Source organism: Chaetomium fimeti, assembly GCF_033439085.1.
Source record: "Chaetomium fimeti strain CBS 168.71 chromosome Unknown B0H64scaffold_3, whole genome shotgun sequence".
In the NCBI taxonomy this organism is placed as follows: domain Eukaryota; kingdom Fungi; phylum Ascomycota; class Sordariomycetes; order Sordariales; family Chaetomiaceae; genus Chaetomium; species Chaetomium fimeti.
This window is the reverse complement of record NW_026944331.1, coordinates 3,688,624-3,712,840: the sequence shown is the minus strand read 5'-3', so window position 1 is coordinate 3,712,840 and position 24,217 is coordinate 3,688,624. Positions and strand designations below refer to the sequence as shown.

General features: G+C 54.6%; 9 protein-coding genes across 9 annotated transcripts; 5 read left to right on the top strand and 4 right to left on the bottom strand.

Moving 5' to 3' along the window:
• Positions 1-1,965: 1,965 nt before the first annotated feature.
• On the top strand, positions 1,966-2,997 carry B0H64DRAFT_373110 (tyrosine phosphatase family-domain-containing protein; the record flags this gene model as incomplete). The annotated part of the gene is made up of 3 exons (XM_062802264.1): positions 1,966-2,396; positions 2,450-2,639; positions 2,692-2,997. 3 exons carry the CDS (start codon positions 1,966-1,968, stop codon positions 2,995-2,997), a joined length of 927 nt encoding a protein of 308 aa, XP_062661321.1.
• Positions 2,998-3,666: 669 nt separating this feature from the next.
• B0H64DRAFT_441240 (uncharacterized protein) lies at positions 3,667-4,226 on the bottom strand (the record flags this gene model as incomplete). The annotated part of the gene is made up of 2 exons (XM_062806553.1): positions 3,667-4,034; positions 4,160-4,226. 2 exons carry the CDS (start codon positions 4,224-4,226, stop codon positions 3,667-3,669), a joined length of 435 nt encoding a protein of 144 aa, XP_062661320.1.
• Positions 4,227-4,451: 225 nt separating this feature from the next.
• On the top strand, positions 4,452-6,324 carry B0H64DRAFT_339792 (DnaJ domain-containing protein). The gene is made up of 2 exons (XM_062801213.1): positions 4,452-5,309; positions 5,363-6,324. Exons 1-2 carry the CDS (start codon positions 4,790-4,792, stop codon positions 5,902-5,904), a joined length of 1,062 nt encoding a protein of 353 aa, XP_062661319.1. The 5' UTR covers positions 4,452-4,789; the 3' UTR covers positions 5,905-6,324.
• Positions 6,325-7,062: 738 nt separating this feature from the next.
• Positions 7,063-9,933, top strand: B0H64DRAFT_416732 (uncharacterized protein; the record flags this gene model as incomplete). Its single annotated transcript, XM_062805192.1, has 3 exons — positions 7,063-9,296; positions 9,429-9,842; positions 9,894-9,933. The coding sequence occupies 3 exons, from the start codon at positions 7,063-7,065 to the stop codon at positions 9,931-9,933; spliced, it is 2,688 nt and encodes an 895-aa protein (XP_062661318.1).
• A 607-nt stretch (positions 9,934-10,540) lies between these two features.
• B0H64DRAFT_458353 (uncharacterized protein) lies at positions 10,541-11,837 on the top strand (the record flags this gene model as incomplete). The annotated part of the gene is made up of 2 exons (XM_062807410.1): positions 10,541-11,412; positions 11,483-11,837. The coding sequence occupies exons 1-2, from the start codon at positions 10,913-10,915 to the stop codon at positions 11,835-11,837; spliced, it is 855 nt and encodes a 284-aa protein (XP_062661317.1). The 5' UTR covers positions 10,541-10,912.
• Positions 11,838-11,887: 50 nt separating this feature from the next.
• On the bottom strand, positions 11,888-15,108 carry B0H64DRAFT_393115 (P-loop containing nucleoside triphosphate hydrolase protein). Its single transcript, XM_062803611.1, has 4 exons — positions 15,009-15,108; positions 14,299-14,944; positions 12,808-14,234; positions 11,888-12,741 (listed from the first exon to the last, which is right to left on the bottom strand). Exons 1-4 carry the CDS (start codon positions 15,033-15,035, stop codon positions 12,241-12,243), a joined length of 2,601 nt encoding a protein of 866 aa, XP_062661316.1. The 5' UTR covers positions 15,036-15,108; the 3' UTR covers positions 11,888-12,240.
• Positions 15,109-15,683: 575 nt separating this feature from the next.
• On the top strand, positions 15,684-17,383 carry B0H64DRAFT_458349 (uncharacterized protein). The gene is made up of 2 exons (XM_062807408.1): positions 15,684-16,251; positions 16,310-17,383. The coding sequence occupies exons 1-2, from the start codon at positions 15,942-15,944 to the stop codon at positions 17,212-17,214; spliced, it is 1,215 nt and encodes a 404-aa protein (XP_062661315.1). The 5' UTR covers positions 15,684-15,941; the 3' UTR covers positions 17,215-17,383.
• B0H64DRAFT_458342 (uncharacterized protein) lies at positions 17,384-19,288 on the bottom strand (the record flags this gene model as incomplete). The annotated part of the gene is made up of 4 exons (XM_062807407.1): positions 17,384-18,062; positions 18,171-18,417; positions 18,502-18,572; positions 18,852-19,288. 4 exons carry the CDS (start codon positions 19,286-19,288, stop codon positions 17,420-17,422), a joined length of 1,398 nt encoding a protein of 465 aa, XP_062661314.1. The 3' UTR covers positions 17,384-17,419.
• A 1,367-nt stretch (positions 19,289-20,655) lies between these two features.
• Positions 20,656-21,528, bottom strand: B0H64DRAFT_131873 (uncharacterized protein). The gene has a single exon (XM_062798135.1). It carries the CDS (start codon positions 21,439-21,441, stop codon positions 20,749-20,751), a length of 693 nt encoding a protein of 230 aa, XP_062661313.1. The 5' UTR covers positions 21,442-21,528; the 3' UTR covers positions 20,656-20,748.
• Between the last annotated feature and the right edge of the window lie 2,689 nt (positions 21,529-24,217).

The following is a 24,217-nucleotide window of genomic DNA, read 5'->3' as shown; positions in this document are numbered from 1 at the left end:
AAATAAACTTTTAGTAAAGTTTCTTTTATTATATTATAGTTTTAAAGTAATAAAACTATAATAAATAAATAATAACTTTTAATATATAGATATTTTAATATTCTAAGATTACTTTCTATTATAAGATATAAAAAGAACTAAAGTGTGACGAACCTGTCTCTGGACCCGTCCTGTTAGGGTTCAGTATCGGTCGAAGGTATTCTCTCAAGGGTGCTTAGGTTCGGTGCAGCCAAAGGGTGCACAACAAAGACTTGTCTCAACAGTAGGCTCTCGAGCTTGTAGCGAACTGTAGTTGTGATTGCTAACTGGAGAACTCCCAGAGCTCTCCAGAACGAGTGACTATATACTGCTATCTAACGTGTTGATCCCTCTGCTCCCTATGCTCCCGAGGAGCGATGGGAGCGTCGTGAGCAGTGAGTGCGGCGAGTGCTCCCCGTGCTCCCTTCCTCGAGAGGGAGCGTCGGGAGCGCTTTCACTTGTCGCAACGATTGGCCGTTGGACCCTTAAATGATTGGCCGGGACGTCCCGCATCCCGCAGGCCAAGACCGCGTTGGGCCTAATCCGTGACATAAAGTTAAAAAAGTTTTTTTTTAACTAAGATTATTTAAAGAAAACTAAGCTATAAATTAAATAATTAAAAATAGAGAGAGGGTGGCAAATATAGGTGGCAAATATTGCTATTTTTATCTTAAGAAGTATTGAGTGTAGCTGTTTAATCTGGAGTTCACTTTCAAAAGGCTCTGTATTCGAGTCCTCGAAGGTGCTCTATTTTTTCGTAAGTCTCACAATCATAAATTCGTAAACTGTAAATTTGTAAAGTGAAAATTCGTAGAGTGTAAATTCGTAAAGTGTAAATTCGTAAAGTGTAAATTCGTAAAGTGTAAATTTGTAAAGTGTAAATTCGTAAAGTGTAAATTGTAAAATTCGTAAAATTCAATAAGTAAATAAGTTAAATAAATAAATAAATACTAGAAAATTAATATTTGAATTTTTTGATTGAAAAAAAGGTTTGTAAAATGGATTTAGCTGCGAGTTGGTTTTCTAGTGTCGAAATTGTCTTGGAAGAAAATCGTCTCTGGGCTCTCTGGCCATTTTCGGCCGGAAACCATTTTCAAATGACGTCCGTCAGAGATCAGTCATAGGTCCGGATCATTTTGGAGCCCCAGGACAGTCACAGTGATCATTTTGCAACCCCCCCCCGGCGCGCTATGGTAGGTGCTGTGTAGGCATTTAGGTACTGCCCGATTGCCTGGTTTGCGGCCGATCTGCAGGAGGTGTCTCGGAAAGGAATGGTAGCAAAGGAAAGGTCGCGTGAAGGCTGCGGGCACGGTCGCCCGTTTCTCCCACGCCGTGGCTTGCCCCGTTAGTTTTAGCGCGTCGAACCCCCGTGCTCAGCGATCAAAGCCCTGGACTGGCCCAGAACCCCCACCGAAGAACCCATGCATGGACGGCTCTCGTCTGCCAACAAAAAGCAGCTCCTCTTCAACTTCCGACCTTTCCACCTTTCACCCGGAACGGTCAACGTCCATCCTTTTCTCTCTTCGCTCACTTCAATTAGCACAACCAACTCGTCCTTCTCTCCGTAACTCAGCGTCCGAGAAACCCCCTTTGCTTTGCTTCGACAACGTCGGAGACATCCGACACACACAGTTTCCAAACACCCACCGTGCGCACACCTATCTAAAACCAGCACACTTGATTCGACTTGCGCCATGGCGGTATAATCAAGGGCGGTCCTCACCTAGGATCCGTGACGGATCCTAACATCACCTTCTCGCGCTCAACCCCCCACGGCGACTCACCATCGAGGCACCTTTTGGTCGCGGGTTCAGTTTAAGTCGCTTGCTTCACGGCCATCAACCCGGCCGATCCGAAAATCTCATTGAGCAGGCTGCCTCTGAACCAGCGCTCAACCGACCATCCACTTTCACCACCGACCGCCGTTCAACCCCTTCTTCAATTAGGATGTCTACGGGCGATAAGTTGGTGTCGAAACGAACCGGAAGACAAGCGGGGGAGCCTCAAGAGAACCGCATGGCCCGCCACGAGGAGACAGCATCCGAGGCACGGGACAGGCAAGGTTCGAGCTCGACCGTGGCAACATGCTGCAGCAGCCTGGAGCCATCTCCAATGGTTCGTCCCACATATGTACAACAGGAGGTCGACGATTTAGAGCTGGAATCCACAGGGCGAAGTGGTTCCGAGCTCCGGGATGCGTTCCATCCGCCAACTGCAGCTCACAAACCCGACTACTCGGTGCGCGAACTTGAAAGGAACCTCCCCGCCGAGAGCCGCCCGGCCAACTTTGGCATTGTGGTGCCCGGCGTCTATCGGAGCAGCTTCCCGCAATCCGAGGATTATGCCTTTATCGAAGGACTCAAGCTCAGGACCATTGTGTAAGTTGCACATCATCCGACTTTCGATCCGTGCTGACAGTTCTCGCTCGCAGTACACTGGTGAAGAAGGACTTCCCCCAAGGTTACGATGCCTTCCTTCATAGAAATGGCATCAAGCATGTCATATTCGACATGAAGGGCACGAAGAAGGAGGCGATTCCTACCGCCACCATGCAGTCGATTCTCCGCGTGGTGTTGGACCGCCGGAATCACCCGTTGCTGATCCATTGTAACCATGGGAAGGTAAGCGTCAGGATTCCTGTCACGGCTCGGCCAGGCCACTGACTTGGTCTAGCACCGCACCGGTTGCGTGATTGGCGTTGTCCGGAAGCTCTCCGGCTGGAATCTAAGCAACATCATCACCGAGTACAAGGCGTACGCCGAGCCGAAAGCGCGAGAGGTTGATATCGATTATATCACGGGCTTCGAGCTGATCGACGGCTCGAATCTTTTTCGAGACCCGAAGCCTTCTTTCCGCGTTTCCCGCTTTACCCGGGCTGTCATCTTTGCCTTCTTCATTCTCATGATCTGGTTCGTCTCACACACGGACCTGGCAGGGGACACCATCACGCGTGGGACTGAAGTGCGGCCACGCAAGTGAAGTCTGAGCGGGCCACGAACCTTGCGGGCAATTCGCTTCGCACTCGTGCGTTTTGCTTTCCCGGCCAAAAAAAACAGACGACTATTTTTCATTTTGTTGCTCATTCACTACTTGGCCTTGGGGGAAGCGCAAATAATTCCTCAACATAGAGTAGACCGGCGCCGAGAAACTGGAAGCATTGGGTCTTTGGCAGCATTTTTGGTTTGGGTTTGGCCGTTTGGAACATTCAGCATCATACTTGGAAGATGGGACATAACTATGGGGTTGGAGCGGAGACTATCAAGTGCTGAGCCGTCTCCTGGCGTTCAATGGCTGGCTTTTGTTTTTTATTGTTTTCTTTTGTCAAACTGGGTAGGATTAAATAACCCCCTATCCCACAATAGCGTTATAATACACTCTGTCAGTGTACTTGTTTATCGCTTTCTATGAGATTTGCAAGGTCATAGTAATGTCGAGGACCGGCTCCTCTTGACGAATACACTGTTAATACGCAAGCCACATATGTGATATGATGTCTTTGGTTGTAGGCAGTTGGCCCCCACAAACCTGCATCTTTCAACACCTCCTTTTACTTTTCCATCCAAAACTCGATCCCCCCCATGCACGCCTTGCCCCATACCCATCCACACCACCAACCCCCCCCCCCTCCTTTTTCCCCAAAACCTTCAATCAATCCCTATACACCCCCCACCGATTAACCTCCCTCCTCTCCTCCTCCTCCCTCTTCCGATCCCCCATCGCATACGTATAAAACCCCGCCCCGGCATTCACCGCCCCCAACCCCATCGCAACCCCGCGCACCACCCCGCGCGTCGAGAACCGGGTGCGCAGCGACGCGGGCCGCCGTCGCGCCGCCAGCAGCGTGTACACCCCCGACCACGCCGCCGTCATCCCGGCCCCGTCGGTCTTGAAACCGGCGAGCGTGAGGTAGCTGCTGAAGATGAGGAGGGGCGGGAAGAGCATGGGGAGGGGCTGGAAGGGGCGGGCGTGAAGGGCGATGATTAGGGTGGTGAGCGTCATGGGGGGGATGGCGGATGCTGTGTGGAGGTTAGTTGGGGGGTGGTTAGCTGGGGGGGTGGTTTGGTGGTTGGGTGGTGGTTGGTTTGGAAGGGGGAGGCGGGGGTTGTGGTGTGGTGGGTTTGGGCCGGGAGGGATGACTTACTCCCCCATGCTTTGAGCTGGTACCCTATTCCTAGGGCCGAGTCGGTGTCGTCTGGCGTGGGCGACATGTTGGGCGATGCTGCGGTGGTTGGGGCGGGCTCAATGGCTTGGTGTTCTGGTTGCGTGATCGCCGCTTTGACGAGCGATGTTTTGCTGGTGTTCACTTTTTGAAAGAGTGACGTCGTTGGGCGTCTGGGCTTATCGTTATCGGGTGTTGCCATGACTAAGCAGACATCCTTGCTGCGCCCCACGCTCTTTTGTTGCCATTCTCCCATTGAATGGTGCACGGACGTGGTTCTTCTGGAAAGTGTCCAGACGCAACAAAGGCAACAAACGCGGCAGCATCCGTCCGGAGACGCCATCGCCAAACTATTTTTGTGACTTTGGCCGGCGCAGGGAAGCCCGAGGCCGAATACCAACCCCGGCTTTGATTAATTCTTTCTTTTCTTGTACTTGGATGACTTTCACCACGCACTTGGACGAGTAATTGGGAGCGCTACTTCGTTACCTCCGTCTGCAACAATACTAATCGAACTCGGGACTTCCTATCTCTGCTCGAGCATCCGATCCTCTCCTCCAGAGCAAGCTCCCTCTCCGACCTAATACCCCCTAAATACCCGACCACGGCACCATGCCCGACGCCTCCGCTTCCGGAGCCTCGGCGTCCCAGAACGACTCGGCGCGCAACCGGCGCGAGCACAACCAGGGCAACCAGGAGCGCAAGTACACAGTCGAGCAGAAGGCGGCGGTGCTGCGCATCCGGCGATGCCAGCCGACGGCTTTCTACGAGATCCTGGAACTGCAGAAGTCATGCACCGACGGCGAGATCAAGAAGGCGTACCGCAAGCTGTCGCTGTTGACGCACCCGGACAAGAATGGGCACGAGAACGCGGACGAGGCCTTCAAGATGGTGGCGCGCGCGTTCAGCGTGCTGGGCGACAAGGAGAAGAGGGACAAGTTTGACCGGTTCGGCACCGATCCCGACAGCCGCTTTGCCAACGCCCAGGCGCAGGCCCAGCAGAATCCATTTGCTGGGTTCGCGCGGAGAGGAGGCGGCGGCGGCGGTGGGGGATGGGGGGAGGAAGAGATTAGTCCTGAGGAGATGTTTGCGCGGTTCTTCGGGGGCGGGGGGTTCGGGGGGCCTTTCGGAGGTGAGTAAATATCCAATGCCCCGTTTGTGAGGGACGAAGTTGACAATTTTTAGGCTTTGACGGCGGGCCACAGTTCGTCTTCAATTTCGGGAACGGGCCAGGTGTTAGGGTGCATCAATTCGGCGGCGCGCGGCCGCGGGCAAGACCTCGCAACCCAGGGCAAGAAGAACCGGCGAGCGCGTGGAGTACGATTATCGGGCTGCTGCCCATCATCATCCTCGTCGTCTGGCCGATCCTCTCGGGTATCTTCTCGGGTTTCTCACCCTCGACACCGGCAACGCCTAGTATGGTCTTCGACGAGCCGCACCCGCCGCTGTACACGATGGAGCGCACCATGCCGCATTTCGGGGTCAGATACTACCTCAACCCGGCCGACGTCCTTTCATACAGCCCATCCAAGCTTTCGTCGCTCGACAAGAGGGCCGAGGTAGTACTTGTGCAGCAATTACGGATCAAGTGTGAGAACGAGGTGTCGCACAAGCAGCAGCTACGCAACGCGGCGCAAGGCTGGTTCTTCCAGGATCCCGACAAGATGGAGGTGGCGAAGGCGTTTGACATGCCTGCGTGTAACAGGTTGAACTCATTGGGGGTATAGCACGAAGGGGGCGTAGAGGGGCTAATGTATCTAGAAGGAGCGTTGTGTATGCGGCATAGATTCTTGTGTTATGAATATCTTGTGTTTCATACGGGGGCCTGCGAGCGTTGGGGGGTTATTTTGCATCTACAGCACGTGAGGCCTTGTTGGGATCCTTATGCATTTTCAGTCACCTGCGAGACCAAAAATCATGACATACCACCATGGAGATATGTACATGTGCATTGGCCAGGTTGAAAGGTAACGAGGGCAATGCTCCGTACCCAATGATGAATGGAAATAGGTACCGAAAAGGCCCGGGATGGAGGTTGATATTCCACGTGTGCTGCAGCTGTGCCAGCCCCTGCCCGTCTCGGTCAGATCTGAGACGCGCAATCGCGACGAATTCGTCGAAGCTGGCCGCAGTGGCCTGGTGGCAACATCAACAGCCTGAGAAAGAGATGACGAGGCCCCCGGAAAGCCGGCTGGGCCAGAGAACAGTCCGATTGGGCTGGACCCTGCTGCCCCCACAAGCCAATTGCCTTTCCAGGCCATGGCCCCACTGCCACTCTCGGGCCGCTCAATCAGTGACCCTCCATGACGAGCGCAGGGTCGAGCGCCCACCTATGCAAACAACCTTCAACCACCAACCTACACCCTCATCGGCGGGGCTGGTACAATTGTTTAGGTGCATTTTAAGAAACTCCTGATAACTTAGGAATTTCACGTACCGAGGTGCCTACGCACTGCACCTAGGTCTCCCAAAACAAACCTTTTACCAACCATAAACGTCATCCTAGGTAAGGTAGCTGGCAAGCTGCCCCTCCAAACCGGGATTCCGAGGCCCTTCATCCCAAGTCGCAACGACGAACGTACCTGGAACTGGAAGCAACGCCGCCACTGGGGAGTCGCCTTCGCGAGGGAGACAGCTGTATATAACGAGCCGCCCCGATCACGATAGCGGCCTTGACCTTATTTATTCTTTGCAGACAAGACAATCCAGCCAATTCCTCGCCACTCCCAGTTAACGATCCATCTTTGCGCAGCACCCAGGCTGCCTCCCACGAGACCCTGGTCCAACCACCAGCAGTGGCAGTGTCAACATACTTAACCCCCCAGCCCCCGGGCCTTCTTCGTTTTATGACACCAGACCGACATAGTTCCATTTACGCTCCCGCAATGGTAATTCGAAAACCGCTCCCGGAGTCGGCGACTCCCGACCCGGCTGTGCCGCGCAATGCGCTGTCCCCGCACCAGGCCCAAGACGAGGCGATATGGGAGGATGGGATGCAACAGCAAGAGGCGCGACGCCAAACCAACCCAAATCTGGCGCCAGATGATGTACCGAACACTCTACGGCCCGGCTACGCCGACAAACTTTCCGACTTTGGGGGGGATGACAATATCTGGGCCGAGGGCCTGCCTGCGCTAAATACGGGTGACATGAGCCAAGTACCGGTGGTACAAAGGCTAGGTGGCAGTCATGGTGCGGAAGCAGCTCCGGTGCCCAGTGGAGATTCCAAACCCGAGACGAATCCGTTCAAGAGGAAGATGTCGTTCAGCGCGTCTGGGGCCGGGCAGGGCAGGCCGGGAGCATCGTCCAATATCCCGCCCGTCCCGTCTGTCCCGGTCGCGGACTTTTCCCAGCTAGGCGGGGACAATGTATGGGCATCAGCTCGCCCATCGCGCCAACCCACCCCCGGACTGGAATCCGATTCGCCAGCGCTCGTGTCTCTGCCTTCTGAGGGGGGTTCAGGCGTATGGGGAGAGGAACCTAACAAACTGCCCCCCTCCGCACCGCCTGTACCCACAATCGGCGACGGCCTTGGAAATTCATCCGCATGGGGCGATGTCAAGGCACCCGATAATGAAAAGGGCGCGCAGCCACCAGCAGTGCCGAATAAAAGCGCCGCAGGGGCGGATGATTGGAACTTGATCGATATGGAACCCAATCCGGAACCCCTCTCGAGGCAGAGCACTTGGGAAAACTTCAGGGATGAAGATACCGCCGCTCAAACGGCTCCTGCGGCGGCTCCTGCGACGACTCCCGCGACGACTCCCGCGGCGGCCCCTGCGGCGGAACCAAATACCGAAGTAGCGCAACAGGTGCCACCGGAACCATCAGCAGATCTCCCGCCCCCTCAACCCCCACGGCCTGTCGACAAATCAGAGACGTATCAAATCAAGAACATCTCCTGGCACGATGCGACGGCCACCAACAACCCCAGGGTGTCACCAATCGTCGTTCAGAACGCCAATGGGCCGTGCCCGCTGGTTGCCCTTGTGAACGCCCTTACGCTGACTACCCCGGCGGAGAGGACGAACACGGCACTCGTTGAAACGCTGAGATCACGGGAGCAGGTCAGCCTTGGTCTGCTTCTGGATGCCGTCTTTGACGAGCTCATGTCGGAAAGGCGCGCACAGCTTGACGTCCCTCTCCCGGACGTGACGGAGTTGTACGATTTCCTCAAGGGGCTCCACACAGGCATGAACGTCAATCCGCGTTTTGTACCGGCTCCCGAGGTGGTTACGGCATTCAAACGGACATCACTTACACACCTGCACCCGACCGAGCGCACCGATATGATCCCTGGCACCTTTGAACGTACCAGAGAGATGAATCTCTACTCGACCTTCTCTATCCCGCTTATCCATGGCTGGCTTCCTCCCAAGGAGGACGCTGTATGTGCGGCATTCTCACGGCAGGCGGTGTCATATGAAGACACACAAAATCTATTATTTCGGGAAGAGGAGCTCGACGAGAAGCTGTGTAGCCCCCAGGGCCTCACGCCCGAGGAGCAGCAGATTTATCAAGATATTCTGACCATCAAGTCGTTCCTAAACACATCGGCAACGCAACTCACCACCTCCGGGCTTAATGTAATCAAAACGGCGATGAAACCCGGGTCCGTGGCCATCTTGTTCCGCAACGATCACTTCTCGACTTTGTATCGACACCCACAAACCATGGGGCTTTTCACCCTCGTCACGGATGCTGGGTACGCTGGCCACGCCGAGGTGGTGTGGGAGTCCCTGGTCGACGTCAATGGCGAGAGCGCCGAGTTCTTCTCGGGCGACTTCCGTCTCGTTGGTGGTATCGCCGACCAGCCAACTCATTCGGGGGATACCGTGCCCGATAATTGGATGGATGCCGTGCCCGATGATAATAACAACTGGACCACAGTCCAGCCCCGACGCGGCCGCACACAAACCGCGCGGCAAAGCGGCGCCGGCGAACCGCCCCGTTCGCCAAACAACGAGCAGGAGGACCGCGACCTTGCCCTCGCTCTCCAGCTCCAAGAAGAAGAAGACGAGCGCGCCCGCACCGACCAAGAGCGCCGACGCCGCGACCATCTCCTCTCGGAACAATTCATCCAGCAAGAAGGCGGGCGCTCCAACGCCTCGCTCGCACAGTCCCAACCCCCATCCGGACCCGGCGGCCGGCGCCCCATCCCCGCCAACGCGCGCCCCGCATCAGCCTCAACCACCTCACACTCAGTAAGCGGCCAAATGGGCGGCAGCCCCAACAACAACAACCGGCCCAGGGCTACAACACAAACAGTGCGCTCCCTCCTCCCACCGCGGAACGGGCCCACCCAACCCGCCACAACAACAACCACAACCACCGGCCCGGCCAGAATGACGAACCGCCCCGCCGAAGACGGCCTCGACGACGCCCCGCCCAGCTACGAGCAGGCCGCCAAACAGCTGCCCTACGTCCCGCCCCAGGGCCACCCTAGCCACCCGGGCAGCCATCCGGGCAGTACGGGGACGAGTCCGGCGCTCAGGCAGGGGCAGGGGCAGGCGGGCGGTTCGGCGCGGCCGCAGCAGCAGCAGCAGCAATACCAAGGGAGTCCTGCTATGGGCGGCGGGCGGAGTCCGGGTATGGGTATGGGTGGTGGTGGTGGTGGGGGGATGATGGGCTCTGGGAGGGGGAATGGGTATCCCGGTGGGAATGGGTACCCGGGTGGGGATGGACGGGGTGCGGTGCCGGTTGGGGGGTATCGGAGGGGTGTGCCGCCGGAGGAGAAGAGTTGCGTGGTTATGTAGAGGGGGAGTGGGGTTGGGTTATGAGATATGGGCTTTTTCTCTTTTTTCTTTTGTGTTTATACGGTCGGCGATGCACGGGCGGTGGAGTTTGGGGTCTGGGTTTAGGGTGGCTATTGGCTCCCTACCTATGGGGATATTATTGGCGCTGGATGGGTTGTGGTTACTGATTATGTGTGACGTGTGACGGGATGGGATGATGATATAACTAGCTGATCCGTGTGTTGGGGTTGGGATGAGGTTGCACGCATAAAGAGGACAACTTCTTTTGTAAACTCCAGTGAGCATTTAGAGATGGTTTGCGAGTGGGTTCGGGTATTTGTTTGCTTTGGCATGTGATAGGGCCTGGGGTACAGATTACAGATGCACACTCTGTACACTCTTGGTACCCTCGTGTGGTGTATTCTGGCGCCTGGCTGGGAGGTTTGTCAAACTCATGTTGCTTATTTTGGATGGTGCTGCCACGACCCAAAGTGTCAAAGTTCCAATGCAACACCATCGTGGTCGGTCTGAAAGTTTAATTGACACTAGCCGGCATTCCGATTGGCTATCCACCTTAGCGAGTGGATATTCCGTCTCTCATAATGGAACGGCGTGATGACCGCACCTTCCCTGACATCATTCGTTGTTGCTCCGATCGCAGCGTGCCATTTTGTACATTTGTAACTGCAAGGTGACAGTTACGGCCGGAGCGTCGGATTTCTGTCTCGGCGTGTTCCACTTTTGGGTCTTTCTTCCTTCCTTCCTCTTTGACTCAACTGCCGGTCCGGTCCACAGGCGTGAGTGAGGTCTATTTCCTGGGAGCTTCCGCCCTTTCCACCGCTCCCACGAGAACCCCGACCTTCACCGACATCGACTGTGATCCCACTCCATCGGCACAGTTCGACAGCACCAAACAAGTCTAATTCCCCTACTACCAAACCACCAACCATCACCAAACCCCATCCCCCGACATCCCATCCCATCCCATCCCACCGCCATCATGGCCACCGCCACCGCAGGGCTCATCCCCAACTGGTTCCCGCCCACCCGCGAAAACCACGCCCTGATCGTCTCCATCTGGCAATGGTTCCCGCTGGCCGCCTCCCTCCAGTGGCTGATCCCCTGGTACGGCATGGGCAAGACATCCGTCACATCCCGGTTCAACCTGCCCGGCCGCATCGGCTGGCTGACCATGGAAGCGCCGGGCTTCCTGACGCTGCTCTACCACATGCGCACCCTCACCCCCACCCTTTCTCAAAACGGTGGGGGGGAAGGGCTCCCCTGGCAAAACAAATTCCTCGCGACGCTCTTCGTGACGCACTACGCCTACCGCGCGCTGCTCTTCCCCTTCCTGCAGCCGTCCATGTCGCCGCTGCACGTGGTGATCTGGCTGTCGGGCGCCGCGTTCCAGGTGACCAACGGGCTGGCGATCGGGGCGTGGCTGGCGGCGTACGGGCCGACGACGCAGGCCGAGTGGGCGGACCAGATATCGACGGGGCAGTTTGGGATTGGGGGTGGCGGTGTTCTTTGCGGGGCTGGCGGCGAATTATTGGCATGATGATGAGTTGAGGGAGATTAGGCGGCGGGCGGGGAGGAGGGCGGGGAGTGGGAAGAAGGATGGGAAGGAGGGGAAAAATGGGAAGGATGGGAAGGGTGGTGCTACTACTGGGGTGGATAAGCATTATGAGATTCCGCAGGCGGGGCTGTTCAAGGTGATGCTGTACCCGCATTACTTTGTTGAGTGGGTGGAGTGGTTTGGGTTCTGGATGGCGGCCGGCTGGGGATGCGTGCCGGCGAGGTGCTTCCTGCTCAACGAGATTGCGGCCATGCTGCCGCGGGCGGTGAGCGGGCGCAAGTGGTACGTGGAGAAGTTTGGAGAGGAGAAGATTCGCGGGCGGTGGGCCGTTATCCCGGGGGTATGGTAGGAAGGGATGGCTGATATGCTGGGCACGACTCTCAAGGGGGGGAGGCCGGGTTGAAGATGGTATCTTTTGTGTTGGCGTGGTCTGCATGTTAGGTTGGTAGTATCTATCAAGCACAAGGCATTTCTCGCATATAATATACACTTGCTCGTTCGCCGCCCGGAATGATCACTTCCCAATGCACGCTGACTCCAAGGCTAGTTAGTAGAGATGCCGTAGGTTGCTAACGTGGTAAACAAAAGGAATCTGCATCGTTGCGGAGGTGTACAGTTACAGTACACTCCCCGGAGCGATGGTAAAACACACAAACGCCACCCATGCCATCCGACCAGTCCCATCGTCTCAATCTCGGCAGGTACTCTCGACTCCAATCGGGCCCAATTCCCCTGCCATAAACTAAAACGCGCTATTCCCCTTTCCCATTTGTCTTCTCCTCGCTGCTTCCTGGCCCCGGCATTTGAGTTGCGGGGGCTGGTGGCGGGGCCGGCGGGGGCGGACTCCCAGGCCCGGCGCCCTCGCCATCGCCGCCGCCAGACAACGGCGGGATCGGTAGGCCAGAGTCTATGGGCTTCTTCGGCTTGGGCACGGCCATGGGCCCGGGCGGTATTGAGATGCGTCCCACGAGCTTCTCGCCGCGCAGCACCTTCTCGACCTCGTTACGGTCCAGCGTCTCGTACTCGACAAGGGCCTGCGCAAGCAGGTCGAGCTCCTTGCGCCTGGAAATGAGCAGGGTGCGGGCACGGGCATACGACTCGTCGAGCACCTTCTTCACCTCAGACTCGACCATGGCGCGTGTCGCTGAGCTCAGTTGCTCATACTTGCGGAGGTACTCGACGGGGCCGAGACGCTCAGACATGCCGAGCTGGGCCACCATTTGCCACGCCGTGCGGGTTGCCGAATCGAGATCCTAAACCTCAGTTAGCATGCACCGATATTGATGGGCGGAGTTGGGGGGAGAAGGGGGATCGCATACCGCGCTGACGCCGCTCGTTACATAATCGTTGCCGTAGACGATCTCTTCGGCAACCTTGCCACCCATGGCGCGGTCAATCATGCCCAGGTAGTCTCTAACCGAGAACGAGTACTTGTCCATCAGGGGGAGGAAAGCGGTGTGGCCGAGGCTCTGGCCGCGCGGGAGAACAGTGACCTTGTAGAGCTCGCCTGCAGTGTCCTTTGAGTAGTAAGCAACCAGCGCGTGGCCGGCTTCGTGGTAGGCCGTCATTTCTTTCTCCTTGGGCGTAATGACCATGCTTCGCTTCTCAGCACCCATAATCACCTTGTCCTTGGCCCACTCGAAATGCGCCTGCATGACAGCCTTGGCCTTCTCCTTGCTCGCATGGACGGCCGCCTGGTTGACAATGTTCTCGAGCTCGGCGCCAGACAAACCGGAAGTGCGGGAAGCGATGGCCTCCATATTGACATCGGGACCCATCTTGATCTTCTTGGAGTGATGCTTCAGAATGGCGATACGGCCGCGCACATCGGGTAGTGAGACGGCGACGTGGCGGTCGAAACGGCCGGGCCGGGTGAGCGCCTTGTCCAGAGATTCGGGGAAGTTAGTGGCACCGAGGATAATAACACCGCTGTTCTGGGCGAAACCGTCCATCTCCGTGAGAAGCTGGTTCAGAGTCTGGCGAACGTAGGTTGCGTCGCGCGAGTTGCGTTTGCCACCGATAGCGTCCAACTCGTCGATGAAGATGATGGAGGGAGACTTGGCCTTGGCGGTAGTGAAGAGTTCGCGAACACGCTTGGCGCCGACGCCGACGTAGATCTCGTCAAACTCGCTACCAGACATGTAGAAGAAGGGCACGCCAGCCTCACCGGCGACGGCACGAGCCAGAAGAGTCTTGCCTGTACCCGGGGGGCCGACGAGCAGAACTCCTTTGGGCAGCTTGCCACCGAGGTTGCTGAACTTCTCGGGATTGCGCAGAAAGTCGACCAGTTCCTGGAGTTCGTCCTTGGCCTCGTCACAGCCGTGGACATCGGCGAAACGGGCTTTTTGGCTCTCGGCTTTGGGATCGATGCTGTCAACCTTGCTCGGGCGCTTGAGACTGGTCATACCCTCTACAACCATGGTGACGAGCACCAAGCTGAGATAAGCACAGAGACCGAACCAGAGAAGAAACTTGATCCACCGAAGAGCAGCAGTCCCGAAGGTCTCGTCCACGATAACGTGCAGAGGACCGCCGTTCTTGCCGCCGTTGGAACCTGCAGAGAAAGCCATGTTGCCGCCGGTACGATGAGCTGCCACGGCCTGGCCGACAGCCTGAAGCCGGCTCGAGTTGAGGCCGGAAGCATTGAAAGCCGGGTCACCGCTGACAGCCCCGCCGGTCGTGCCGTTGATCATACCCAGCGCTGTTTGGTAGGCCTCGTCGGCCGCCTCGTTGGTCGCAAACCGTCCTGACTAATGTTAGCAATCCGTGCGCCAAGTTGACAACCCAAACAGTCCAAGTATTCAACCTACCAGACTGGTACCGTTCAATAACAATAGCAGGCATGTTAGCCTTGAGAAGGAGCTGGTAGAAAGAGTTCTGAGCCGTGGCGCTGTTCGGGTTCCGGTTGGCAGCACCCTCGCGGTTCGCAAGGAGATCGCGGGAGACGCCGCCGGTGCCGAAGCCACGGTACTGAAGGTTATGAGAGGGACGCTGAATCTTGGGCCAGGTAAGCTGCTGGATACAGCTCGGACGGTGGGTGCTCATGGAGCGGAAGCCGGGGAGAGTGGTCAGAGGGCGAGCCATCAGGGCCGCGTAAGAGCGGCGCATGAGGGGATTCGCCATGTTGAGCGAGCGGGAGGGCATGGCAGATATTTCCGAGAAGATATTCGTAGGGGAGGCATTGGCGAGGCGACGGTCGAGGAAGCGCGGGGACAAAACGGTGTCCCGCATGAAGTCGGGGACCTCGGTCTTGGGCCGTGCCGCGGCGTGGATTTGGGCAGAAGACGAGATCTCGCCCTTGGTATCCGCAGCACTCGTCGGCGACGTAGGTTGATGCGCAGCCGGGGTACGAGAAGGTCGGGAGTTCGAAGTTGGGAGGTTATGGGTGCCTCTCCAGGGGATCAGCAGTGTGTTCGCAATCGACGGCCACAAATCTGTGGTCGCGGCTGCGATACTCTGCGGGGTGTCAATAAGTCACTTCGGTGAATACAGGGTCGACGGTATGGAGGCATAGACTTACCGGCAGCCCACTTGCGTGGAAAGCCATGGTGAATACGGCTCTTGCCCGCGAAAATGTTCGGATGGCGGGATGCAAGACGCAGAAGCCAGAATGATGCAAGGTCCAAGACTGTTGGGGGAACCGAGTGGATTGGCCACCGGGTTTGCCCCACACACCAGCGAGGGCAGGTGGGGCCGTCGTGTCTTGGCACGGTTGTGGCAAAGAGGAGGAAAACGACTCGAAGCTTCTCAAACTTGAACACCATACACAGGACTTGTACACGTCTTAAGTTTTTAAAGAATTTAACATAACCTATATACTCCAGTCCCTGCTTTCATACGTTTATCTTGTGCTGCTTTGTTTTCTTCAAACTGCTCATTATTTCTTGGACAAACCCTCGAAATCTCGGGAGTCGGGTTTCACCTTGCTTCAATCAATCTATCAATATCTCTACGCGTATTATTCGCGCCATTTATTACGTGACAAACTTGGATCGTATGTGGTTCGAAATATTTATTCAATAACACGCATGGCATGCGTCGTCTCTAGTGCCCTGTGTTGGATACACTTGCCGTACCCCTATAACCGAAACATTCATTCATTCATCCATCCATTCACTGCTCCTTCCCACCCCTCTATCATAAGTATAGCACTTGTGGCATAATGATACGCGGCCCCGGGCTTTTCCGTTACTCACTCATAGTACGGGTGTACCCGGGAAACCCAAGGCTTCCAAACTCGCTGCTGCTGATATGTTTGGCCCTCTCGTTTAATCAATGGCCGGGCCTGGGCCCCGTACGTACGTACACGTTCGTGGGCGAGCCGCACGCCAAGTCCCCGTTCCTCTGGTTTCTTGAGCCGAATCCTTCGGATATAACACACCTTAGGTAGGTACCTAACAATTACCGCAACCGGTCCTCTCTGTCTGTAAACTACGTTCAAACATCATTCAGAATGGCAGCCCAGACGGCCGCAGACTTCCTCGACGACCCACGCTTCAACCGGGTCTTTGAGTACACCCCTCCCGGTACCACGTCCCCGCCCTTCAAGATAAAATACGCCGACTATGGCTACCGCAACGAAGCCCACTCAGAGCAAGAGCGCATCATGTTTTTCTCGGGGCCCCTGATGGCGTCTCGCCTGGTGCTGGCGACCAAGGACGAGCTGGCCATCAAGCACAAAATCCGGATCATCAGCGCCGACAGGCCTGGGATGGGGGGCACCGACCCCGTCGCTCCAAAAGACAGGCTGACCCTCTGGCGTGGTACGTCCTCCCCTTTAGAGCCAGACGACCGGCCACCCCCTATTAACACCCATCCCAGACGCCATCCCAGCCCTCCTCCAGCACCTGCACATCCCCCACTTGCACGCAATCATCACCCACTCCGGCGGCACCGTCTACGCCCTAGACCTGGTCCTGCACCACCCCACCCTCCTACTCCCGAACCCTCCTATCCCGCCCCCATCTTCAACCCCCTCACCCCCATCATCATCACCATCACCCCCACCCCAAACCCAACAACCCACCACCACCCTCCTCGCCCTCGGCGCCCCCTGGATCCTCCCCACCCACACCGCCTCCCTCCCCCTCTCCCTCCTACAATCCCTTCCCCCCAGCCTGATCAGCCACACCGACAAGCTGATACGCCTCGTCGGCGGGCACATCGCCCCTGCACTAGGCACGTCCGCCGGCGTGCTGAACCGCCTGGGGGGCGCGTCCGCGCTGTGGAGCGGCGCGACTTCTTCCCCAGCGGATGGGGAGGAGGGTGCTGCTTCTGGGGAGGTGCGGGAGGAGGAGAGGGTGTGGCCGGGGGTGATGAGGCGGGTTTACGAGGAGGGGGTGGCGGGGGTGTCGGATGAGGCGTTGCTGTTGCTGCAGAGGGGCGCGGGGGCGGAGGGTGGGTGGGGGGATTGGGGGGATTATGACGGGCTGGTGCCGCGGTTGGGGGAGGGGTTGAGGGCGGCGGGGCGGCGGGTGAGGATGGAGGTGTTTTATGCGGAGAGCGATACGCTGACGGGGGATGGCGGGGTGGTGTCGAAGGGGGGGAAGTGGTTTGATGGGCTGTGGGAAGGGGGCGAGGGGGGTGTGGTGGAGTATGGTAGCCGGACGGTTAAGGGGGCGGATCATGATGGTATTTGGTGGTTGAGGTGGGGGGCGGTGCAGCAGGTGTTTGAGGCGGTTGGAGAGACTGGGGGGAGGAACGAATCTGGAGATGTGTCACGGTAAGCTTACACGGGTTGGATGGGACTGATGGTGGCACGACTGAATATAGAGCAAGATAAAACATGGAAGGTGATCATTTATTAGGACTACACTGCCTGGTAATTTACCATCCTCTTTTCTCCTTAACCCGCGTTAACTTCTCCCAATACCGGGGTACATGTACCTAGGTAAGTACGTCAGGGCTGGGTCAAATGCAGTGCCGAGCTTCTCAAGAGCCTATACTGTGCAGGGGGTTGCGCTGGTGTCGCTTTTGACGTAAAATGTAGCGATCGGCATCCGTCAGTCTATCCTCGATCATATAGTCAATGCCAAATATCCTTGACAGGTCTGTCCTGTAGTTATGCTCTGCGCCTCGGGAATGTATGATAATCTTTTTCTGATCATGATACTTCTTTTTCCGAAGCTCATCAAGAACCTGACTCCAGGTCCCGCTGTTCAAGTACACATTGGTTAGTCGGATGTGCGTCATCGACTCTGGCAATGCGTCGAGGAAGACTATTAGCTTGGACAGGTAGACCGAGGGTCCGTTAAGGGAGACGCGAGTGAGCTTATCTCTAGCCCTCGACCCCATGACTTTGCCCACCTCTATTGCACTCGACGATTTATCGCCGGCCTGTATAGTGAGCTTGACATGCTGTAGGCTAGAAGTGTCCAAACAGGTAAATAGGAACTCGTTGAGATCGCTCGCCTCTTCGCGCTCCAAGGGGTCCCAGGAATGGAACAGAAACTTGAAAACCTTCACCTGCTGCATACTCAACGAGAGCTCTGTCCGGATCTCTGGGGCGAGCACCAGACTTCCAGGGATTCCCGTGGCGCGTAGGTCAATGCAAATGCCACTAAGCACAATGCCCCTGTGTCGGAGAGTATTCACCAGATGGGCAAGGCATTGGCAGCTAGAAAGCCCGAGACGGCTTTGCTCCGTATGCCAAGCAAATAGTGGGTGAAGCATGAAGTGATACAATGCATCCCAGACCTCGGCGGTGGGATGCTCCAGTGTATGCCCGGTAAAGTTGCAGTATTCATCACTGAATTGCAAGTTCCGCGCACCTGGCATCCTTGCCATGGCAGAGGCAACAATCCGGGGGAGTTCTCCGCTCGCCAGCATCAACTCCTGGTTTTTGAGGCGGACCATATATTCTTCATGAACTTTCTTTAGCCGTACTCGAGCCTCTTCTTCTTTCTCGCTGAGTTCGCCAGTGTCTTGGTCTGGCGATCCGAGCCGTTCCAGTACTGAGACCATGAACTTTCCGTTTGCGATCCTCTCAGGTTTGTCTGGGTTTTCTGGCTTACAGTTTGGATTACCAAACTCCATTGATCTGACACTTTGACGAAGTAGGGTGGCGTGGTGCGAGAGGAACCGACTGAAATCGGCGAAGGCGGAGTTATAGACAATGGGAAGGATTCGAACGGTGCGAACCCCCTTCGCCAACGTGGGATGATGAGATACTCTCTCCAAATGTTTAATCGATGGATTGCTGAAGCTAATGCGCACGGTCCGGATAAACTGCTGCGAGACTAGGTCACAAAATCGATGACAGACCAGACGTGTGTTCCTCATATCTCTAATAGGTATTGCCTCAGCCGGAGGGGGCCACTTCCAATAGGATCGAAAGTCATGTATGAGGCGATATTCCAGGTACTTGAATATTTCAAGGAGAAGCTCGTTGGGTAAATCCATAATGGTCAAGTCTCGCAGAAAAGGACGTGACAGCTCGTTTATGCGGTTTCGAATATTGCTCTGCATCTCTTCAAAGTCCGACTTCGAGCCTTCCAAGTATTTTACCTCTTCGTCCAACGTCGGGCTCAGGTATCGGCCATGACCCGAATCATGGGTCAAACGATCATGATGGGTTTTCCACCACTCCGACTCGGCTGGTATCTGGTCTCCGAACCCTTCCCGACTGTACCAGGCGAGCAGTGGTGAGTCATCTTCCTCATCTTCCTCGCGACACCTGACCGTCCACCCAAGGGTCCTCAAGCGGCAGTACTCGGACCAATCCTCCCGGAGCCGTTCGTTTGCAACTCGGAGACGGCGATAAGCAGCGTCGAGGACTTTGTAACTTTTAGGGATTGACATATTTGTCGTTGGGCGATGCAGCCCATTGTGAGTGTGGACGAATCGATACTGGAGAGTTGGAGTTGGTTACCTAGGTAGCTACCTATTTATGTTGATGAGAAAGAGGTCATGGTTTTGTGTGGCATGGGCTGTGTTGTAGCTGTGATCTCGTTCCCCCATAATCCATTGTATGTACATTTAAGGTACGTACTATATATTCACAAATTCACTGCGTTGTTCAACTGTTTTGGGCTGGGGCAGCCAGCACCCTCTCATTAACCCCAAAGGAGAGTTTGGGGGGATTGCGCAGCCCAAGGACAATGCTAGGATGCGCATAATCAAGACCTTAATTTGTTCTCCACCACCGGGTTATTCCGTTGTTCATATTTTAACAATGATAATTAATAACAGTGATGCCACCACCAAGGTTCAAGTTGGCCCCATTTGGCCTCCATTCCTCCATTCCGAGGTTGTCATCATGACAACCTAGAAGCTTTTGCAAACACCCGGCGACGAAATAATACGTTCCACCTATTGGTAGGAGAGTAAGCCACCAACGCCTCCCACTGACACGTCTCACGGTCCCAGCAGCGCATCCCTTCCCCAACCCCCCCTACGGCAGCAGAACACCCACTCGGCGCCCCTTTTACGCGTACAGACAGATAAACAGAGGGCCGGGGTCGAGGCCGGGGCTCTGGCACAGATAACCTCGGGGATCGAGGCAGACGGCGCGGCGAACCGGCGGGCCCCCGCTCGGTGTGCTTGCTCCGCGTAGCCCCCGGGGGAACGACTCGGGCGGGCTGCGTGGGGGTTGATAGTCTCTTTGAGCACTCGGTCTCTAGGTACTTCTCACATCCCTTTTGAAGGCGTTGGGGTAGGGATTGGGTGGGTTGCGAGGCGCGGTGAAAGTGGACTGCTCTCCAAGTAGGGGGCGTGGGGGTGCTTTAGCATGTGCCCTTGGCCTGAAATCGGTCTCACTACCTACGGTAGGTATCCTATTGTTTGTACTAGCTCCTAGGCCGCGCTAAGTAGCTACCTACCTACCTAGATACCTAGGTACCTAACCAAGGTATGTACCTAGGCTATTATCAGCCCTTGATACCTATCGTAATTCCGCACCCTACAATACCACCCCCCGCCAAACCCCCATTTGGCGAAACGAGGGGTGTGCTCTTGTTCCGCCAGGGTGGCTCGTGGTCCACTTCACTTGGAAGGGTGCGGGTTCGAAACCACGAAGCAAAACTCTCGAGCTTTCGTAGACGACTAAGGTATGTACATCCCTTTCCGTCGCTTTGATCTAAGGAAGGCTTGTCGGTGAGCTTCTTAACCTAATTTCCCTCGAACAACTCGCAATTCGGTAACCCACTGTCGACCCTCGTCGCGCAAGAACTGTCCGTTATTATTTTCTAGTGCTGACCAGCAGCCAAAAGGTCAGTACCGCCAGGGCGCCTCGAGTCCATGTCTGCCTATAAAGTCCCGCTTTATTCCGTCATCTCGCACATGCCCCATTTCCACGGGCACCGTTCGCACCGATACATTCGGCATTCAGTGCATTGTGTCGTCTCCTCGTCACCTCCGTCCGGTCCTCCGCACAGGCAGCAGAACCACCGCTTGACGCAGTCGGCCTCGACACACGTATAATCTTGTGCGTGGGGCAGTTCTACTGGAGCTGGATTGGCCCGAGTTCCCCTTACTCTCCAGCAGCCATTCGGGTTCTGATCGGCCTCGTTGTTGGCGCACGGTATGAGCATGGTCGGGGAGTAAAAGTGCGAGCAGATTGGGTGTGTGAACCGAACCCAGTGACACATGGTCGAGGAATGACGAGATGTCTTGCTGCTGATGATGGGGATGGTCGGATTAGCTCTGTGACGGCTCTTGATAGTCGAATCGGTGCAGCTGTGATGGGAATGTGTTTCGTTGCGGTGGACACTCCGGTGGCGGCTCTTGTTAACCCGGTTATTAGAACGGATGAATAAAGTGTAGATGATGTACCAACGGCAGCTGTGGAGTATGGAGTAGTGGTTTTGTTGCAAGGTGAACGGGTTGACAATGGAATTGCTTGGTGCGAGACCACCCAAGGGGTTATTAACTGCTCCAGTAGCTGAAGAGGCATAGTTTTGGGGGAATAGGGAGGCAGCTGCCCTAGAATCATCATCAGGTGGGTAAGTAGACATGTGAAAGGGGCCATTGCACGTGGATTACAGCACCGTATGGGACTAGAATGCTTCAATGGGCTCAATGAATCTTGTGTAAGAGTCAGATGCTGAAGTGGCGATACACCTCAAAACCACACACACCACCAAACACTTGCAGTGGGTCACGTGCCACGCGCGTGTTGTGATGTCAATGTTGCATGAGGGAGGAATTGGCTCCGAGAACAATCTTCAACACTACGGATCCTACGACCGTAGAATCAATATACCTACGTACGTAACCTTCTGGTCAGAAGGCCGCGGTCACAACTACCGTAAAAAGAGGTTACTTTAACAAGTATAGAAAAAGAAATAGAATTATATACCTTATAAACTCTAAGAGGGCTCGAGCCTCTAACTAAATATAAGGATACCCTAGATAAACGAATATAATAAAGAAATGGAAAAACGAAATTCCTAACCTAATATCCCTCTAGTTAGAGGGAGTTCGTTACCCTAATTTATACTTCCCTTTCGAACTTATAATAGCTTCTACCTATAAGTTTAAATCTATTTTTCCTAACTATTATACTATATATACTCTATATATAATACTAGGTCCTATAGGTAGTAATTATACTATATAGATATACCTATTACTTCCCTTTATATAAGAACCTAACCTTACTACTATACTGGGTATTTAGGCTCTAAATAATAGGTAGGTAAGCTATAGTAATTATAGATAGAGGGCTGTTTAAAACCTAGTTCCGAATCCTCTAAACTAATAGTATATATTAAATTATATATCTCTATAGTCTCGTTATTCCTCTACTAACTAGAGGGTACTACTACCGATCAAGTATTAATTCGAGAAGATTATTAAATAATAGAGCCAGAAGTTCGAGATAGTTAGGGTATAGGCAGCTATAGTATTAGTAGTATTAGTAGAAGCACCTACTAGACTATAGCCTACCTTACTATCTCGGCTTTATAGTACTATATATAGACCGTTTTCTAGAGTTCTCTATTCTAGGTTATAGCTTTATATTAGATCTATTAAAAGTAGATTAGAATATTAGAGCCTACTTTAAGGTTTACTACCTAAAGTATTTCGGCTAGGTTAATAACTAGCTTATACTCCTTACTTGGAGCTCTACTAAGAACTAGGGTATTATTAAGAGATATAAGAGCTAAGTTCTCCTAGTTAGAGCTATCTAATAGTATATCTTTATTACTAAGTTTATTTAGTACTTTAGTAATTAGTTTAGATAGGTTATTAAACTAGTTCTTCTTTAGGAATTTTAACGATTTAGCTAAATTCTACCTTAGAGTAGCTAATATTACTTTAGCTCTAACCTTTAGAGTTACCTACCTAGATAGTCTAACTAATATATCTGGAAATATAGGGGTTAGTTATATAATAACTACTTTATTATTATCTAGGCTACCTTTATTTTCTTCCTATTATCTTTAAGTTAGAGATATAAACTATCCCTTAGTATTTAGAGGTAAGTTATTTCTCTACTATAGAGTAACCTAACTAAGAGGTATCTAAACTCTAGTATTATAGAGGTTACTATTTTTATAGTTATTGTCACGAGAGGTGGTTGCCTGTGATGGCACTGTGGCTCAATCGGGGTTAGCGCGCATAGCGCCTCGCCCTACTTCCCCACGAAACGATCGCTAGCGATCCCACCACCTCTCTTTTTCTCTTTGTCTCAGTTTCGATATTATAGTTGTATTGACTGGTGGCCTGACCCCATGGAATATCTGCTTCTCGTCACAAACTGAGACCAATCTCTCTTACCTGGGAAGGTATAATTAATATCCCACCGAAGAACCGAAGATCAAAGATTGAAAGCGTTGTTTCAATCGACCCGACAAACCAAATCCATCCACCTGCGTTTAGCCGAACCAACCGGGTTGGATACCGAAGACCGCCAAGATGGCACGCGAGTCAGCCGCTGACGATCGCGCCCGGAAGGAAGTACGGTTCGTGATCGAAGAGATCAATCGTCACGATCTCAAGAAAGATACCCCGTTGCGCCGCCGCTCGTCGGCAATCCACGACGTGCCGCTGAACCAGGCAGAGCCCCTCGTGGCCGAAGATGACGAAGACGCCGAGCCGGCTACGATTGAGAAGTTCACCCGCGATGTCACTACACAACTCCCAGACGTGCGTTACACTGAGACGCGCGAGAGCCTTGTGGAAGACCTGCGTGCGAAGCTTGTTGCATTTGCCGACCACTTCGCTGGCAAGTACAAGGACAAGGCTCCTGCGATGCCGTTTACCCGGATGGTCGACGACGACCCCAAGAAACCGGATGCCATGTTCGCGGGCGTGATCAATGGCACAGTCAATGCCACCGAATTCGCGGATCTCGCTGCCCGTTTCCCCGACGAAGTATTCAAGGAAGTCAAGATGCGCGGACTGTTGACCGCAGCATACGCGGAGCAAGTCGAAGAGCTCCATACTATCGCCAAAGACCTGGACCGTAACTTGAAGTACATCCACGATTGGGTCCCGATCATCGCCGACAATCTGAAGACGACCCATGACGCAGACTTGAACAGCCGAACCGAAGAGGTCGTGGGCCTTAACCAGATCATCGCCGATCTCATGATGCAAGCGCGCGAGGGAACGGTCGCTACCCACCATTCTATTCGCAGCACTGAAACCGCATCTGGCGGGAGCAAGGGGCGCAGCGCAAAGCAACCCGACCCGCCTATCTTCCTCAACGACGGGGCTAAAGATACTACGACCTTTGAGACCTGGTACCGCAACCTCCAGAATAAGCTCGCCGCCAATGGCGAC

Bases quoted from the DNA above. Each gene is read 5' to 3' on its own strand.
- B0H64DRAFT_339792 (XM_062801213.1), top strand. From the start codon at position 4,790: ATGCCCGACGCCTCCGCTTCCGGAGCCTCGGCGTCCCAGAACGACTCG. The intron at 5,310-5,362 runs GTGAGTAAATAT...GACAATTTTTAG, and splicing joins GTTCGGGGGGCCTTTCGGAG to GCTTTGACGGCGGGCCACAG.
- B0H64DRAFT_393115 (XM_062803611.1), bottom strand. From the start codon at position 15,035: ATGGCTTTCCACGCAAGTGGGCTGCCG. The intron at 14,945-15,008 runs GTAAGTCTATGC...GACACCCCGCAG, and splicing joins TCCACGCAAGTGGGCTGCCG to AGTATCGCAGCCGCGACCAC. The intron at 14,235-14,298 runs GTAGGTTGAATA...AACATTAGTCAG, and splicing joins TATTGAACGGTACCAGTCTG to GACGGTTTGCGACCAACGAG.
- B0H64DRAFT_458349 (XM_062807408.1), top strand. From the start codon at position 15,942: ATGGCAGCCCAGACGGCCGCAGACTTCCTCGACGACCCACGCTTCAAC. The intron at 16,252-16,309 runs GTACGTCCTCCC...CACCCATCCCAG, and splicing joins CAGGCTGACCCTCTGGCGTG to ACGCCATCCCAGCCCTCCTC.
- B0H64DRAFT_131873 (XM_062798135.1), bottom strand. From the start codon at position 21,441: ATGTCTACTTACCCACCTGATGATGATTCTAGGGCAGCTGCCTCCCTA.